This window comes from Diceros bicornis, chromosome 29 (genome assembly GCF_020826845.1).
Source record: "Diceros bicornis minor isolate mBicDic1 chromosome 29, mDicBic1.mat.cur, whole genome shotgun sequence".
NCBI lineage: Eukaryota > Metazoa > Chordata > Mammalia > Perissodactyla > Rhinocerotidae > Diceros > Diceros bicornis.
In genome coordinates, this window is record NC_080768.1 from 1,239,336 (window position 1) to 1,253,427 (window position 14,092).

The 14,092-nt window shown below is 45.6% G+C and overlaps 1 protein-coding gene across 1 annotated transcript in view; it reads left to right on the forward strand.

Moving 5' to 3' along the window:
* The first annotated feature begins 359 nt into the window (after positions 1-359).
* DLGAP2 (DLG associated protein 2) overlaps positions 360-14,092 on the forward strand; it is a 159,137-nt gene continuing 145,404 nt past the window's right edge. Inside the window, exons 1-2 of the mRNA XM_058524845.1 lie at positions 360-456; positions 724-789. Of these exons, the coding sequence (XP_058380828.1) occupies positions 360-456; positions 724-789 (163 nt within the window). The remainder of the gene's footprint in view (positions 457-723; positions 790-14,092) is intronic.

Here is a 14,092-nt window from a genome sequence, read left to right on the forward strand (position 1 = left end):
GGAGGAAGAACCAGTCCCTTCCTCTCCTGGCCTCTGTTGCCCCTCTAGGAAGGGGGAACAGTGCTGCAGATGACCCCCTGAGACCTTTTACACCCACACGATGATGTCACTCTGAGAAAGTGATGTCTGCTTTCTTTGCAATATATGGAACGAACAGTTGAGAATCAATGCCAGTGCCCTGAAGCGTTCTCCCAACAGAGGGAAACAGGATTCTAGTTTTGGACAAAACGGACCTAAGATGAACTAATATTAAACATTAAAGCAGTGGCTGCAGGCTTTGAACGTTGCTGAATGAGGCCTCAGATAGTATAGAGTTTCCAGATAGTAGAGGAGGTCTTCACGGGCGGCGCAGGACTCACATGGGGTTCAGCCGGCTGGAAGTAGCCAGAGACAGTAACAGTGGGCTGATGGTACAGAATTCCGTTCTAATGCAGACAAGGTCCGATGAATCTGAAGGTAAACCAGAAATGAACCCGAGAATCACTGGACGTACCATAAGTCGGTACCTACACGGGGCAATTTTCGCAGCACTGTTTTCACAGAAAAGTTGGTGGTTCTGAGGTTTCAGCATAAAACGCCTGCTCTGAGCAGGGACATTGGAATGAGTATGAAAGTGTCTTTCGTCTGTGAACGTCTGTGGTGACGGGTGTTGGAGATGCACTGTGGATGACTGCAGTCCACCGAGACCGCTATTAAATAGTGACTCTGTTTCTCTCTTTGCAGAGGAAGAGGGCGGGGACCTCGCCCAGCCGGGCATCAGCTTTCCAGGGCCGGCAGAGGAGGACCTAGGTAGAGTACGATTATCAGCCTGGGTACTGCAGAGAGTGGTCATAACCAGACACGCTCGGGCGGGGTGACCGTCTGCACATCAGGAGCTGGGGAACCTTTCCACAAAAACGTTTCCAGGAAATGTCTGACTTTTAGAGTGTCCGAATAAGAACTAAATAAGATGTGGTAAAAAATTTTTTAAAAATTGTACTTTATAAGCATTGTGGGAGCTATAGGTAAGAACACGCTTGCTCCAGAACATCACAGATTAATTAAGGCAGTTAATTATTTTTATTAATTAGGGCAGTTATTAACATAATTGCCCCACATCTACCAATGTAAAAGGACCCCTCTCCCCTTTTCTCCTTCATGACGACAACTTTCTCTAAGTAAGTGTAAGGGACAGAAAGCTCTTTTATTTGCATTTTTTCAAGTAACTCTATTACTTGAAATGAAACAGCTGATTTCCCTAGGTGAGCGCAGAAAACCCTGTGGTGTGGATGCTGAGGACAGTGATGTGCTTTCTTTCAAGGGAGCTCTGATTACTGTCAAATTATATTTTCCCCAGTGCTAGTTAAAATCATGTGGAAGTTTTATTTTTATGCTGCCACAGACACAATCAAGCTGGTGCTGTATTTGGCCATCCTCGTTTGACATGGAGTCATGCTTACATAAAACAGAGAAAACACTTCTGTTAGAAATGTGAGTGTTGAATAAATTCAACGTCAGACAGTCAGTGAAAAAATAAACCCTCCCACTGGCTCTGGGTCCTTGGCCCTCCCCCTGACACAGTTATTCTCAAGCCTGGACGATCGCCAGCTCCCCGTCTCACGTCACTCCTGGCCACGTGCTGTCACAACACTCAGGGCTGTGTTCTCGATCCTAAGTTCGATTTATATTTAAATTTGAATTTTTCTTAATTTGTTTCAGATCTTCAGCCAATGAATCTGTTGCGCATTTGTTTGGCTTAAAGAATCATATTGAAAATGGAGGGAGTCCATTTGTATAAAGCTCTGATTTCTTTTAAAGAAAATTAAGAGCCAAAAAAAGTTTGCTTTTCAATTTCTAAAAGAATGACGGTATATTATCCACTGTGGTCGAGTTCAAAATGTATTTGTAACTTGCCATTCTAAGCAAGGCCTTCTTCACTTGGAATTATGCCAGTGGAATTTTTTTTACTTATTAGAAAAGAGCACTGGCTATCTCATTTTGAATAAGTTTTTTTTAAAACAAGTTAATTATTTTTGTTTCACTCTGTAAAGCTCTCTATCACTACAAATTTTCCCCGGTAAACAGGTCTAAAGAGGCTTCCAAAGAATGTGTGACTCATTTCACTTTTGTTTCATTGAGACTTGGAAAGTGGCTCACCTGCGTTTTGTACCGTGTCTGAATTTTACTATTGCTATTGTGTCTATAGTGCCCGTTCTCTTCTGTGACAGTCTTAGAGTGAGGGGGACATGCCAAAGTAAATGAGGAATGTGCGTCTTTAAGCCACGTTTTTGTGGCAGGCAGGAGTTTGAGGCTGACACCTTCACCCTCTAGAAGGATCGGGAGAGAGCGGAGGCCAGCTGGGGCCATCCACCTCGGGGAGAGGCCTTTCTCATTGGAGGTTGCCTGTCTCAGCAACGCTGGGGTTGACTCACTTAGGGCGACACAAGCGGAAGAGTGCAGAGCACAAAGCTGAGATGAGGTCATGGGGTCACGGGAAGCTCAGGTTTTGCCGTGTTCGTACCCCAGAGTCCCAGATTAGGAGTTTAAATTTGTTCCATAGCCACATGGACTGAGCACCAGTGGGGTGAAGACAGGGGCTTGAGGGGTCAGAAGATCTCATGGCTGGCCTTGTGCTGGCTGGATTGTACAGAGGGAAAGTATTTTTTCTTATTGTGGTAAAACATGCATAACATAAAATATACTGTTTTAACTATTTTTAAGTGCACATGCAGTGGCATGAAATACGTTCACATTCTTGTGCAACCACCACCACCAGCCATCTCCAGAACTCTTTCTTCTTCCCAAGCTGAACCTCTGTTCCCAGTGAACACATCTCCCCGTTCCCCACCCCCACCCCTGGCAACCACCAAGCATCCTCTCTTGGTCTCTGTGAGTTTGACTATTTCAGATATCTGAGATTAGTGGGGTCGTGCTACCTTGTTCTTCTGTCGCTGGCTTATTTCACTTAGGACGACATCCTCAAGGTTCATCCGTGTAGTAGCATGTGTTGGAATTTCCTCCTTTTTAAGGCTGAGTAATATCCTGTTGTATGGATAGACCACATTTTGTTTATCTGTTCCTCTGTTGATGGACACTTGGGTTGCTTCCACCTCTTGGCTACCGTAAATTTTGCTGCTGGGAATATGGGTGTGCAAATATCGCTTCAGGACCTTGCTTTTAATTCTTTGGGGTATATACTCAGAAGTAAAATTTCTGGACCATATGGTAATTCTATTTTTAACTTTTTTTTTGAGGAACCACATAGTGTTTAAGGATAGAAGGTATTTAGTGAGCTGTTTCTACAGTCTGGCCATGCAGTGATAGTGGGTGATTATAAGAATGAGAAGGAACAGTCAGATTTTAGAGATTTGGAAGGAAATAAACAAGAGGATTTGGTGACTGTTGGCTGTGAGGAGCTCTCGACCGTGTTGCCCAGCTTTCCTGCTTGGAGTAGGGGGGAGCGGGCCGGGATGCATCGTGGTGGAGGGACTCGACATTAGCCCTCCGGTGATGCAGGACAGGCTGACACAGACAACTGCAGATACCCAGTGACCACCCCTGGTTCTCACTTGTCAATGCCACTTGGGGAGCGTTTAGAAATACTGACCCTGGACCCCACGCCCACACATCTGTGCAGTTCCTCTGGAGCGGGCATGGGCGTTATCATCTTTAAAAGTCCCCTATGTGATTCTAACGTGCACCCAGGGTAGAGGGCACTGCTGTAAAGTAAAGGAAAGGATCATTAATGGAAAGGGAAAAAAAGAAAGAAAGGAGGGAGAGAGGGAGGAGAAAAGGTCTGAGTTCTATTCCCAAGTTATTATAATAAGCAATCGGGATCAAATATCATAATTTTGACATTTATTTTTCCAAATTGAGTTTTCCAGTATTCTCATCTCCAAATTGAAGGGGTTAAACTAGATGGATTTTCATAGGCTCTTCCAAGTCCCGGATTTATGGATCTATAATTCTACTGCACAACTTAAAAATAAAAACTCTTTATAATGATGTTAATGCTATTATAGTGGCGTGAGTAGGTACCATTTCCAAAACACAGCAAGACATTTCACAGCATGGTGTAGGTTAAAGTCATAAAACAATGAAGAAATATTTGCTTCTGGTCCCATTCAAAATACCAATCTTTTTTTTTTTCAACTGGCCTCAGTTTCTAAAAGGTCCAGGGAAAAGTGAGTGAGGTTGACTGAAAAACCTAAAATTTTCTTTAGTGACAGATAAATGAGTAAAGTCATCTTTTTACAAATACGAGTATCACACCTCATGGCCACACTATTTACCCATCACATTTTATGGGCACCTGCATCCTCCGAGCTCATATAAGGTAATGTATGACAAGTAATTTTATGATGAGGAAATGGCCATGGGATATAGGAAGATAAAGGAGGTTTCTATAAAATTAACCTAAAGTCAGTGATAAAAGTAGATTAATGTAACACATTCAAAACAACCACAATGGAAGAGTAAAATGTACTTTTTCCAGAAGAAATGTTTTGAGGGAAGACCTTCAGACACACTAGAATTAAATTGCTCTGCCAGTAATTTTGTGACATTGGCTCATTATAGAAGGTGTTATTTCTAAGGATGGCTTTTCTTCATTCTCCTGAATATTATATTTAAAGCACTTGAAAAGAGCTGGTAATTTATGAGCATTTATGAGGACTGTCATATTGAACCATATTTTGGAATGGTAAATCAATTGCAAAATGAAATGAAAAAAATGCAGATTAAATGATCAATCAAAGAATATTAGGCACATATCATATGGGGCACAGCACTGAGAAAAGGGATGCACATGCAAATTTAAAAATGCTTGACTATTAAAATAGTACCTGCCAATCCTTAGAGCCTTCAGTGGGGAGGCACATATGTTGTGAACATATATTTATGTAGTAGGACGTTACCTGGCATCGTTTTAAACTCTGCACGCCATTTAACTGCATGCACGTCTCCTAGTAATTATGATACATAACTTACTTAAAACTAACCCCCCTTTTAGGAATTTCCTTTTTGTGTCCTTTTACAAACACCCCTGGCCATCTTGTAGACGTGGAACTTTATAGGCATCCTCACTTATTTCCCTCAGGGAAATTTCTGGAAGTTTCCAGAAATAGTGGAAACAGTGCTGTGTTGTTTCTGTCCAGACATAACAATGTATCCATTTACTGCATCCTCAGCAGCCCGGAGCCCCTCCCTCCATTCCTCCCCACCCTGCCTCTCTCCAGCGCTCTCCCCTGGTCCTGCAGCACCTCAAAGTCGCCTCAGGATGTTCGCGCTCTCTTTCCCCACTGCGGTGGGAATTCAGACACCACAGGGGAGGGCATGTACCATTAACAAAGTTACTATCCAGAGCTGCAGAAAAGGAGGAGAGTCTGGAGCCCAGGGAAGGTTAGATGTCAATCAAGGGAGCACGCCAAAAGAAGTATTTTATTTGACAATTTCATGTTAAAACTTTACCTCTGTACAAGCAAATTAAATTCAGTTTTAAAGTTACTAATGTTTATATTTCTGGGAATGAGGATATTGGGATGTTCCATCTAAATTTCTGGAATGCACTCCCAAGCTTTCCTCCTAAATATCAGTTTTTAGCTTGCACAGTTTCCAAACCTGGTCGCTGCCAAACGAATTATAGAACCTTTTCCCTGGGTTGATTCCCTTCCTCAAACAGTAAGTCCTTATAGATTCACTCATGCCTGCATGCGTGCGTGGCTGCTATAATGCAATACCGTAGATGGGGTGGTTTATAAACGACAGACATTTGTTTCTCATAGTGCTGGAGGTTGGAAGTCCAAGACCAAGGCCCGGCAGATTCCGTGTCTGGTGAGGCCCTCATAGCCGGCATGTTCTCACTGTGTCCTCATGGTGGAAGGGGCTGGGAGCTCTCTGTGGTCTCTTTTATAAGGGCACTGATTCCTCATGACCTGATCACCTCCCAAAGCCCTCCCCTCCTAATGCCATCACCTTGGGGGTTAGGTCTCAACATGTGAATTCTGGGGGAACACAGACTTTCATCCTCAGCGGACTTCTTTCATTCCAACAACACTTCCTGAGTGTTTCTCTTCTGGGGGATGCACCAGCATGAGTGACCAGCGAGCTCCCTGATGTAGCAGCTCCGCGTAGTGGAGGAGTCAGGAAGAAAAAACCAAACACAAAACTGCTGTGTATACAAGAGAAAGTGAATTCAGTGCAGTTAGAGGGGCATTGACAATATTCTCTAAAGATGCAGCCCAAAATCAAATTAGTACAGACTAGGGAACCAGAGAACATGGCGAAGAAGGCGGCACGGTCTCGGGTTCAGAGGGTGAGCAGGCTTTCCAGAGACGAGAGGAGCGGTGAGGCCATTCCCACTGCCAAACACCTGAGCACCGAGAGGCACACATGTGGGGACGGGTCCCTTTCCCACCGGACGGGGCTGGGTGGGACGGGGCTGGGAGGAGACCAGCTGCATTGTGGGGAGAGCCCACCTAATTTGCGGAGGGCTGTGTGAGCATCGTGTCGCTCTTGAACCCCACTGAGAAATCCCAACAGCAGCTCTCAGTGCGTCAGTCGTGTCAGTGTGTGACCTCGGACATTAATGCACTCAGAAAAAATATGACTGATTATGGAACCAAGTGCTGGCTGTGCAGTATTGCCTCTGGAAGGTGAGAGTTGGTGCAATGGCTGGATAAGGTTGTGGGCCCCTCAGGGAGCTCTGGGCTGAAAGGCAGTATGTGTGTGACTGCGGGCTGGGGCAGGCTCGCTGGTGTTTTCATCCTGCCCTGATGGAGACAGTCTGGGCTAGATGAGGTGCATGATGTGTAAATACTGCCTGACCATGAGAAAGACACTGTCCCCATCCCTCGGGTCCTACAGACTAGGAGAGAAAAACCAGCTCCACTTAAGGGAGCCTTTGAGAAGATGCATGCGTGTGGCTCTCCACAGGGCACAAGTTGAGTGCTTCCTGAGTACAGAGGAAGGGATCAACATGTTCAGTTAGCAGAATGCACAAGCTTCACAGAGGAGGAGACAAATGAGTTAGACCTTGAAGGGAAATAAGAATCAAGGAGAAGGATGTTTCAAGGTGAGGCTCATTTGGTGCTTTCCATTCCGTTAGCTCCGGACCAGGGTTTCTCGGCCTTGGACTCTTGATGCTGGGGCGGGATGATTGACAGAGCCCACACTGTCCCACAGCATCTCTGGCCTCTGCGCAGAAGACCCCGGGAGCACCCCCAAACCCCACAGGGTGACAATCAAAGATGTCTGCAAACATCACCATGTGTCCCCTCGGGGCAAAGCCACCCTCCCTCACTGAGAACCACTGTTCTAGATCCTCCCCCTGAACGGCACTAAAATTGAGGTGTTTCTGTAAAAAAATAATAAGTACAGAAAGCAAAAAAACCTTAACTCGCAAGATTCTATTTTAGCTTTGAAATCATTAGAAAAGCCTCAAAGTACTAATCAAAAAGTACCTAGATGAACCCCTCCTGAATAAAATAAGCGTTTACACGTGGGACGAGTGGCAACGTAAAACCACGCTGGGTTTGGAGCTTGTTTGAGAACTCAGTCGAAGCTGGACCTGGGATCTGGAGGAAGACGTGTAGATGTCACAAGGGATCCCTGATATGCGGGGGGGAGCAGATGCCACGGACGCAGTGAGAGGAGGCTGAGTCTGTCTATTGGCAGAAGATACGGAGACTGTTCCTTCAGTGAAGAAAGCCCCTCTCAGAGGGTGTGCAGCCCCCAGCCCCACGTTCCTCTTGCTGCTGGAGCCCCAACCAGACACGTGAGGGTCTTCCCAGCCGCCACGTGTGGGGGCCAGCTCCCACCTTCCACCTCCCACCCAGGTATGCTTGCTTCTCTGCAACGCACCTGCTCACTGGGTCCATTCCTACCAAAAATCCGTTGATCTTAAAGGAAGCAAGATATTTCCACTCATGTGTCTGGATACACATGCACACACGTATGCAAATTTGAATAACAGCACATAAGAGCCTTTATTTCACCTTTCAAAGCTGTTCCTTTGAAATGACACTTTTATTGCAATAGTGACTCAAGCCAGCAACTTCTAAAGTAGGTAAATGATGGTTTTTGCACGAGGTAAAGTGGTCTTCAGTGGAAAGAGATAGAGGAGGGAAGGAAATAAGGTTGATAGACATGTTGTTTAATAATAGAAGATACAGTTCATTTAACCAACCCCTTCCTGAGTCAGTAAGTGATTTTCATTTCATTTTTCTAGTCGTTTATATTTACATGACACTGATTTTTAAACTATGGGTTGTAGCTCACTAATGGGCCGTGAATTCAAGTTAATGGTTCTCTTACCAGCAATTTTTTAAAAGAAAAAAAAGAACAGGAACGTATAGAATGTGTAGATTAGAAAATGTCGAAGTACATCACACATAATAAGGGCAAGTATTGTTGAAGGAAACTGTGCATGTGTGTATGTATGTGTGAGTGTGTATGTATGTGTGAGTGTTTATGTATGTGTGTATACACGTGTGTATGCCTGTGTGTGCATGTGTGTGTGTGCATGTGTGCGTGTGTATTAGGTTCCAATGTAAACGTATTGCATATTGTGTAACATAATCAGAAAACTCCAGAAGCCACTGGCAGGGCAGTGCCTTGTGGAAACAGGGGTGATAGAATGGGAGGAAGTTACCTCTGTGCTGCCTGCGGTGCTGGGTCGGGAGCAGTGTGTGTCGGGGACCCCAGTGTGTGCTGGCCCCAGCGCCTGCTTGGGAACCTGGGCAATTCACGTAATCTCCCTGTGCCTCTGATTTCTTGTTTATTAAAAGGAAGGGGAGGATACTAAAACTCCTTCCTCCCTCTTAGGATTATTAAGATGATTAAATCTAATAATATAAGAACTTGGCGGTTTTATCACAACGTGTTGGATACATGTTAGCCTTCATCGCGATTCCCATTATTGTGATGATCTTGACTATTGTGCTGTCACCAGACGACTTTCACTCATCCGGGTATGAGAGAGTGAATGCCAGAGGTTGTAGGATGTGAGCGTAGAGAACGTGTATGGGAAGATGGGCATGATGCTCCCTGACAGACACCTGGCTCTCCTTAGTGCCATTCTAGAACATGATTTCCATGACTGCTAAATTCATGTGCAAATTGCAATAACTGAAAACATAGACTTCCACGATTATTTTTAGATTCTGAAGATGTTTTTGTGTGTGAGGGTCTGCCTCTTCAACTGCATTTGACTCAGAGGCAAATGTGCCTTAAAAAATGAATCAGAAGCAATTCATAGGAGGTGTTTGTCGTACAGATGGAGAATTAAGTAGACACCGGAGGCTTGCTCTCGAGGAGAGTGGAACACTTGCTGATTCATTTGGATGTTAGCCTGTGGTTGTGGAGTACGGCTTCTGGGACACAGTAAACGAAAGGTCAGCTGTCAGGGGATGAAACCAGGATTATCTGACCAAATGTTAGGCTTCTCGACCAACTTTGTAGTTTGTGAAAAATGAAGAGTAGCAGATGCGCTGAGGTTTTGAGGAATTTTACCAATTCTCAATGGTAGTACCACTCCACCTTTATTTTTGGCACCAAGAATGAGAGGTTCCGGTTGCTTGGCAATACAAGGGACCGAGCAGAATGACAGAGGGACAGGAAAAGGAACTGACCGTCTCTGAGGACCCATTACACGTGCTCCCTACATTCTCCTGGGCACCTTCATCCAATAAGTGTAATCCCACAACAAGCCTACACGGCAAATGTGATTATCATTCTCACTGTGCAGGTGAGGGACCGGAAAGAGATTCAGTGATTTGTCCAAGGTTACTCGTGAATTAGCAGCCACTCCAAGCCCAGCGGGATCTTTCAACCACTCAGATCTTCCTTCCGTAGGGAAACCAAAATATCGTGTATCTGGTCCAGTATAGCTAATCTATAAACAAAAGGCAAACATTGTATTTAACACCTGAAATTGAATTGTTATGTAATGAATAATAAATTGCTTCTAGGCTACACATAGAACGAACATGCATATGTACACTAACTATGTTTACTTGCTTCATTGATGGGGCACACCTTCCTGATCTCAGGAACTGGACCTCTCCCTATAAACCCATCAGGAGGCATCTCTGTACTTGTTTTGTCTTCTCAATCAGCAATTGTTCTCCCCAGGCCTGAGTTAATTCAGCTTAAAGCCTTTTTTACCTACAAGCATCCCCATCTTCACCACAATATGGAGCTGAAAAATACGTTTCCATTGTGGATGACAGTCTTCTGTGGGAATGATGGCCATATAGTCTATTGTAGTCAATGTGTCCCATGAGCAAGGTTGAACCCCAAAATCTGTTTAGTAATTGAAAAGAGAAATGTCATGCTCCAAGTCTTATCAGAGTAGGATAAAAAGCATGCATATTTTATCTCAAGTTTAGCTCTACCAAATCATAAATTTGATTTAAAATGAAGGCTAGCTGTAATTAGCATAAACATTTAACTCAGACTCTTGTAGAGGGCTCCGTGGATCAGTGCCCCTCAAACCTGCTCAGTGCCAGCCCACGTGGGCAGGGCAAAGGCTCCAGTGGGAAAGCCCAGAGTAGAGACCGAAGTGGAATTCATTGTGCATGTTGCAGAAAGCCTGGTGCTAGCAGACAGACGCCAGACACTTAGTGACATTATAGGAGAAGAATATGCACTTACACACCCAAACTGTAAATAAAATAACACCCTGAAAACTTAAAAATAACCCAGGAATTGTATTATACTTACCCTGACAATACAATCAGTTATTTATTTCACATAATTTCCTAAGCAGAACAGCACCAATTAAATATCACTGTTCCTGCAAATTGTGGGTAAATTACCAGAGGTATTATGCATGGGGGTTAAAGCATATTTGCTTCAGCTGCGGGTGTATGGTGAATGGTGATTCCCTCTTGAACCTTAACGCGTTGCTGCTTTCAAATCTAGGATTGGACCATTACAGCCCAGAAACCCTCGGGTTCCACACGTGCCTTACTACGTACCTGTAAGTGAAGCCAACAGCTCATGACAACCAAACATGACAACAGAACCCCCACGCTGAAGGTTATTAATGATTATAAACAAATGACAGAGGAATTGGCTAATCAAGCAGTTCTTCTTGCTGAAAATTCTGGAACCTCCAGCTGATTGCAGATGCCCATGTACACTAGCTCACTGCCATGTCCATGAAGCAGAGACCTCAGCAAGCTCTAACATCTTTTACGTACTAATCTGAAGATTAATTAGACAAACTGTGTGACTATCACTGACGTTTTCTAAGAGAAGTCTCAATGCAGGCTTTCAGCTGGCTTCCCAGTGACCCGATTCTGGCCTGGGACGTGAACACGCAGCCCTGCTTTCTCTCTAAGTGCATATGTTGGCATCTCAGGGGCATGGCGGGGGGGGCAGGGTGGTCCTCATGGCCCCAGGCCCAGCCCATGAGGAGGCATTACGCAGAGCAAGTCTCTGCAGTTTCCAGCCCCACTACAATAGTCGGAGGGAGGGAGGTATAAACGCGTTGGGTTGTCATGGGGGCCGGTTGCCATCACCAACACCAGCAATCTGTACACACTTGCCTCTTGTCAGTTGGCATATGTCAGCCTCCAAGAGGCATGTAGAGGCTGAAAACTCATGAGACTGAATTTCTGACCCAAAAATGGAGGCGAGACTTTGCTAAGCTCATCAGGCCATGTAAGCCCTCTTGGAGCTACAGGCTTCCTCAGTTAAAGCTCCCTAATTACACTCCATTCCTCAAGACTAGAAGGAACAATTTTTAATAAATAGAGTCATCGGAAGTTACAAAAATGATACCAAGAGGTCCTGTGTCCTTCACCCAGTTTCTCCTGATGATGACACGGTAATAAATATAACACAGTGCCTAGCACTGCAGACGGTCACTACAGAGCTCAAGACCCATCTGCTCATTTCACTCGTTCATCCATCCATTCACTCATTCCAGTGTTTATTGAAACCTTGCTATGTACAAAATGCTCTTTAGATGTTGAACCGACGATACAAATAACTGTAGGTATTCTCTCAAAATCCTCTGTTCTTTTAGGCCACGCAAGACACTTAGATTTGCTTTAACAGATGCATTTTAGCATCCCCCTGCAGAGGAGAGCTAGGCAGGCATTCGCTGGCATGTGGACACTGCTGAGGCCTGGCGCCTAATTAGACAGTGAAGACGGAGGAGGACGGTGGAACTGGAGGTGGCAGAGGTGTCCGTAATTCGTCAGAAATAAGATTCTCTATCCCGTACAAATGTCTTCCCCCTGCCCGACTCTACGTTAAACTCGCACTGTTTTCCCTGCACTGTCTTCCCAGAAGGCCGTCTACATCCTACTAAGTGAGGTTAATTCTAAGCAGCCCAGGTTTTTTAAATATCTTGTGTGTGTTTTCTGCCGTCTATTACTCGTAGTACAGATTCTGTGAGTACATTTTAAACTCCGTTTTTAAACCTCAATGAAATTGTATAAACTTTAGTTTGGGCGCAACTGTATCAAGGGAACAGTGTGGAAACAATTTACACTGGATAGGAGAATGTAGCAAGATATCATAGTATTTGCATTAATATTTAAGTAAATAGTAAAAGTGTGGGTCAGGTGGGAACGTGAGGAATTTCCGTCTACCATCTCGTGGGCAGGCCTGATGTTCCTCTTTAAAGCACCGTCCTTGTACTGACTGATTTAATTTGTCCTCTCCAAGCCCCTGTGGTAAGTAGTGTTGCTATCATCCCATTTTAAAGGTGACGATACGGTGTTAAGACCGAGGTCGCACAGCCGGTGGGTGTAGGAACAGGGTTCTGTATGTAGCCGGCCCATCTCCAGGGCCCGAGCTCCTTAGCCACAGATGCCACAGGATTCCCCTACAGGGTAGCCAGGGATGGACGGACCCGAGACACGTGCACTGGTAACACAGCCTGGGTGTGTCTGATCAGGAGGGACATCAAGGAGTGTGGATCACCTGCGGAGGTCACATATAGTCTGGAATCACGGAGGAAGGAGACACAGAGAATGCAAACGAGGTCTGAAACACGGTGAGGGAATCTAGCAAAAGAGAGAGTGAGGAAGCATTAGAGGTCGTAGGGGTCATTATTGTGTGGATGAGGACTGAACCCACCTTAGGACCTTACGTCTTTGTGGTTCAAGGTGTCTTCCTTTCGTTTAATATGAAAAAGATCTTGGCATGAGTGACCGGAGTGGATGGCTTCCCTGGAGAGTCACACACATGCACACACACCCATACATGCACAGTCACACACATGTGCACACGCACGCACACTTGCACAGGCATTCACGCAAGCGCACACACACACACATGCGCAGTCACACGCGTATGCACAACCACACTTGCACAGGCACAGATGCAAGCACACGCACACACATGCGCGCACACACACCTACAACAGTCACACCTGGGGCCCAGAAGGAGCAGCTACAGACACGTGCAAGCAGTGAAGCTGTTCGTGACAGCACGAGGACGCAGAGTCAGGCAGAGCAGAGAGCACCGGCCGACCGCAGCCTGGGGCAGGGTGAGAAGGGAGGCCCCGTCTGTGGTCCCGGGAGACCACACGTGTCAGCAGTGGGTCTAAAGAACAAGTGCCGGAGGAGGGGGAGCCCTGATGGAGGGCGTCTCCACCCTGAGAACAGGAAAGATGAGCGTCTGGAAGTGACAGCAGCACCTGTGGCCCCTTCTGAGGTCCTGTCCTACTGAAAGGGGGAGAGAAGACTCAGGAATGTCCACATGCAGTCACTCCAGCAAAGGGAGCAGTGCACGTTCCTTCGTTTTCCAATTCCTGGTGATTAGAGTGAGCCTGCAGATTGGACGGGCGCCACCCAGAGACAGGCCACCAGGCTCGTCTGGTTATTACAGGAAAAGTCTTCTTAGGAGTGCGAATCCCCTGCAGCTACGAGTTGATGAGTGGATCTGTTCTGTTCGCTTTCAAAAAAATGTCTTACACGTGGTCTCACGGAGGGAGAGCCTGACAGTGGCTTCCAGCCCCCGCCACTGAGGTGGTGAGAAAGACTGTGACACCAGAGCAGTAGGGACCAGAGCAGCCCCGTAGAATCGTCACATTGTAAGTGGAGGAAGTCTAAAAGCTAATTCCCTCCAACTCTCATTTGTAGAATGAAGAAAG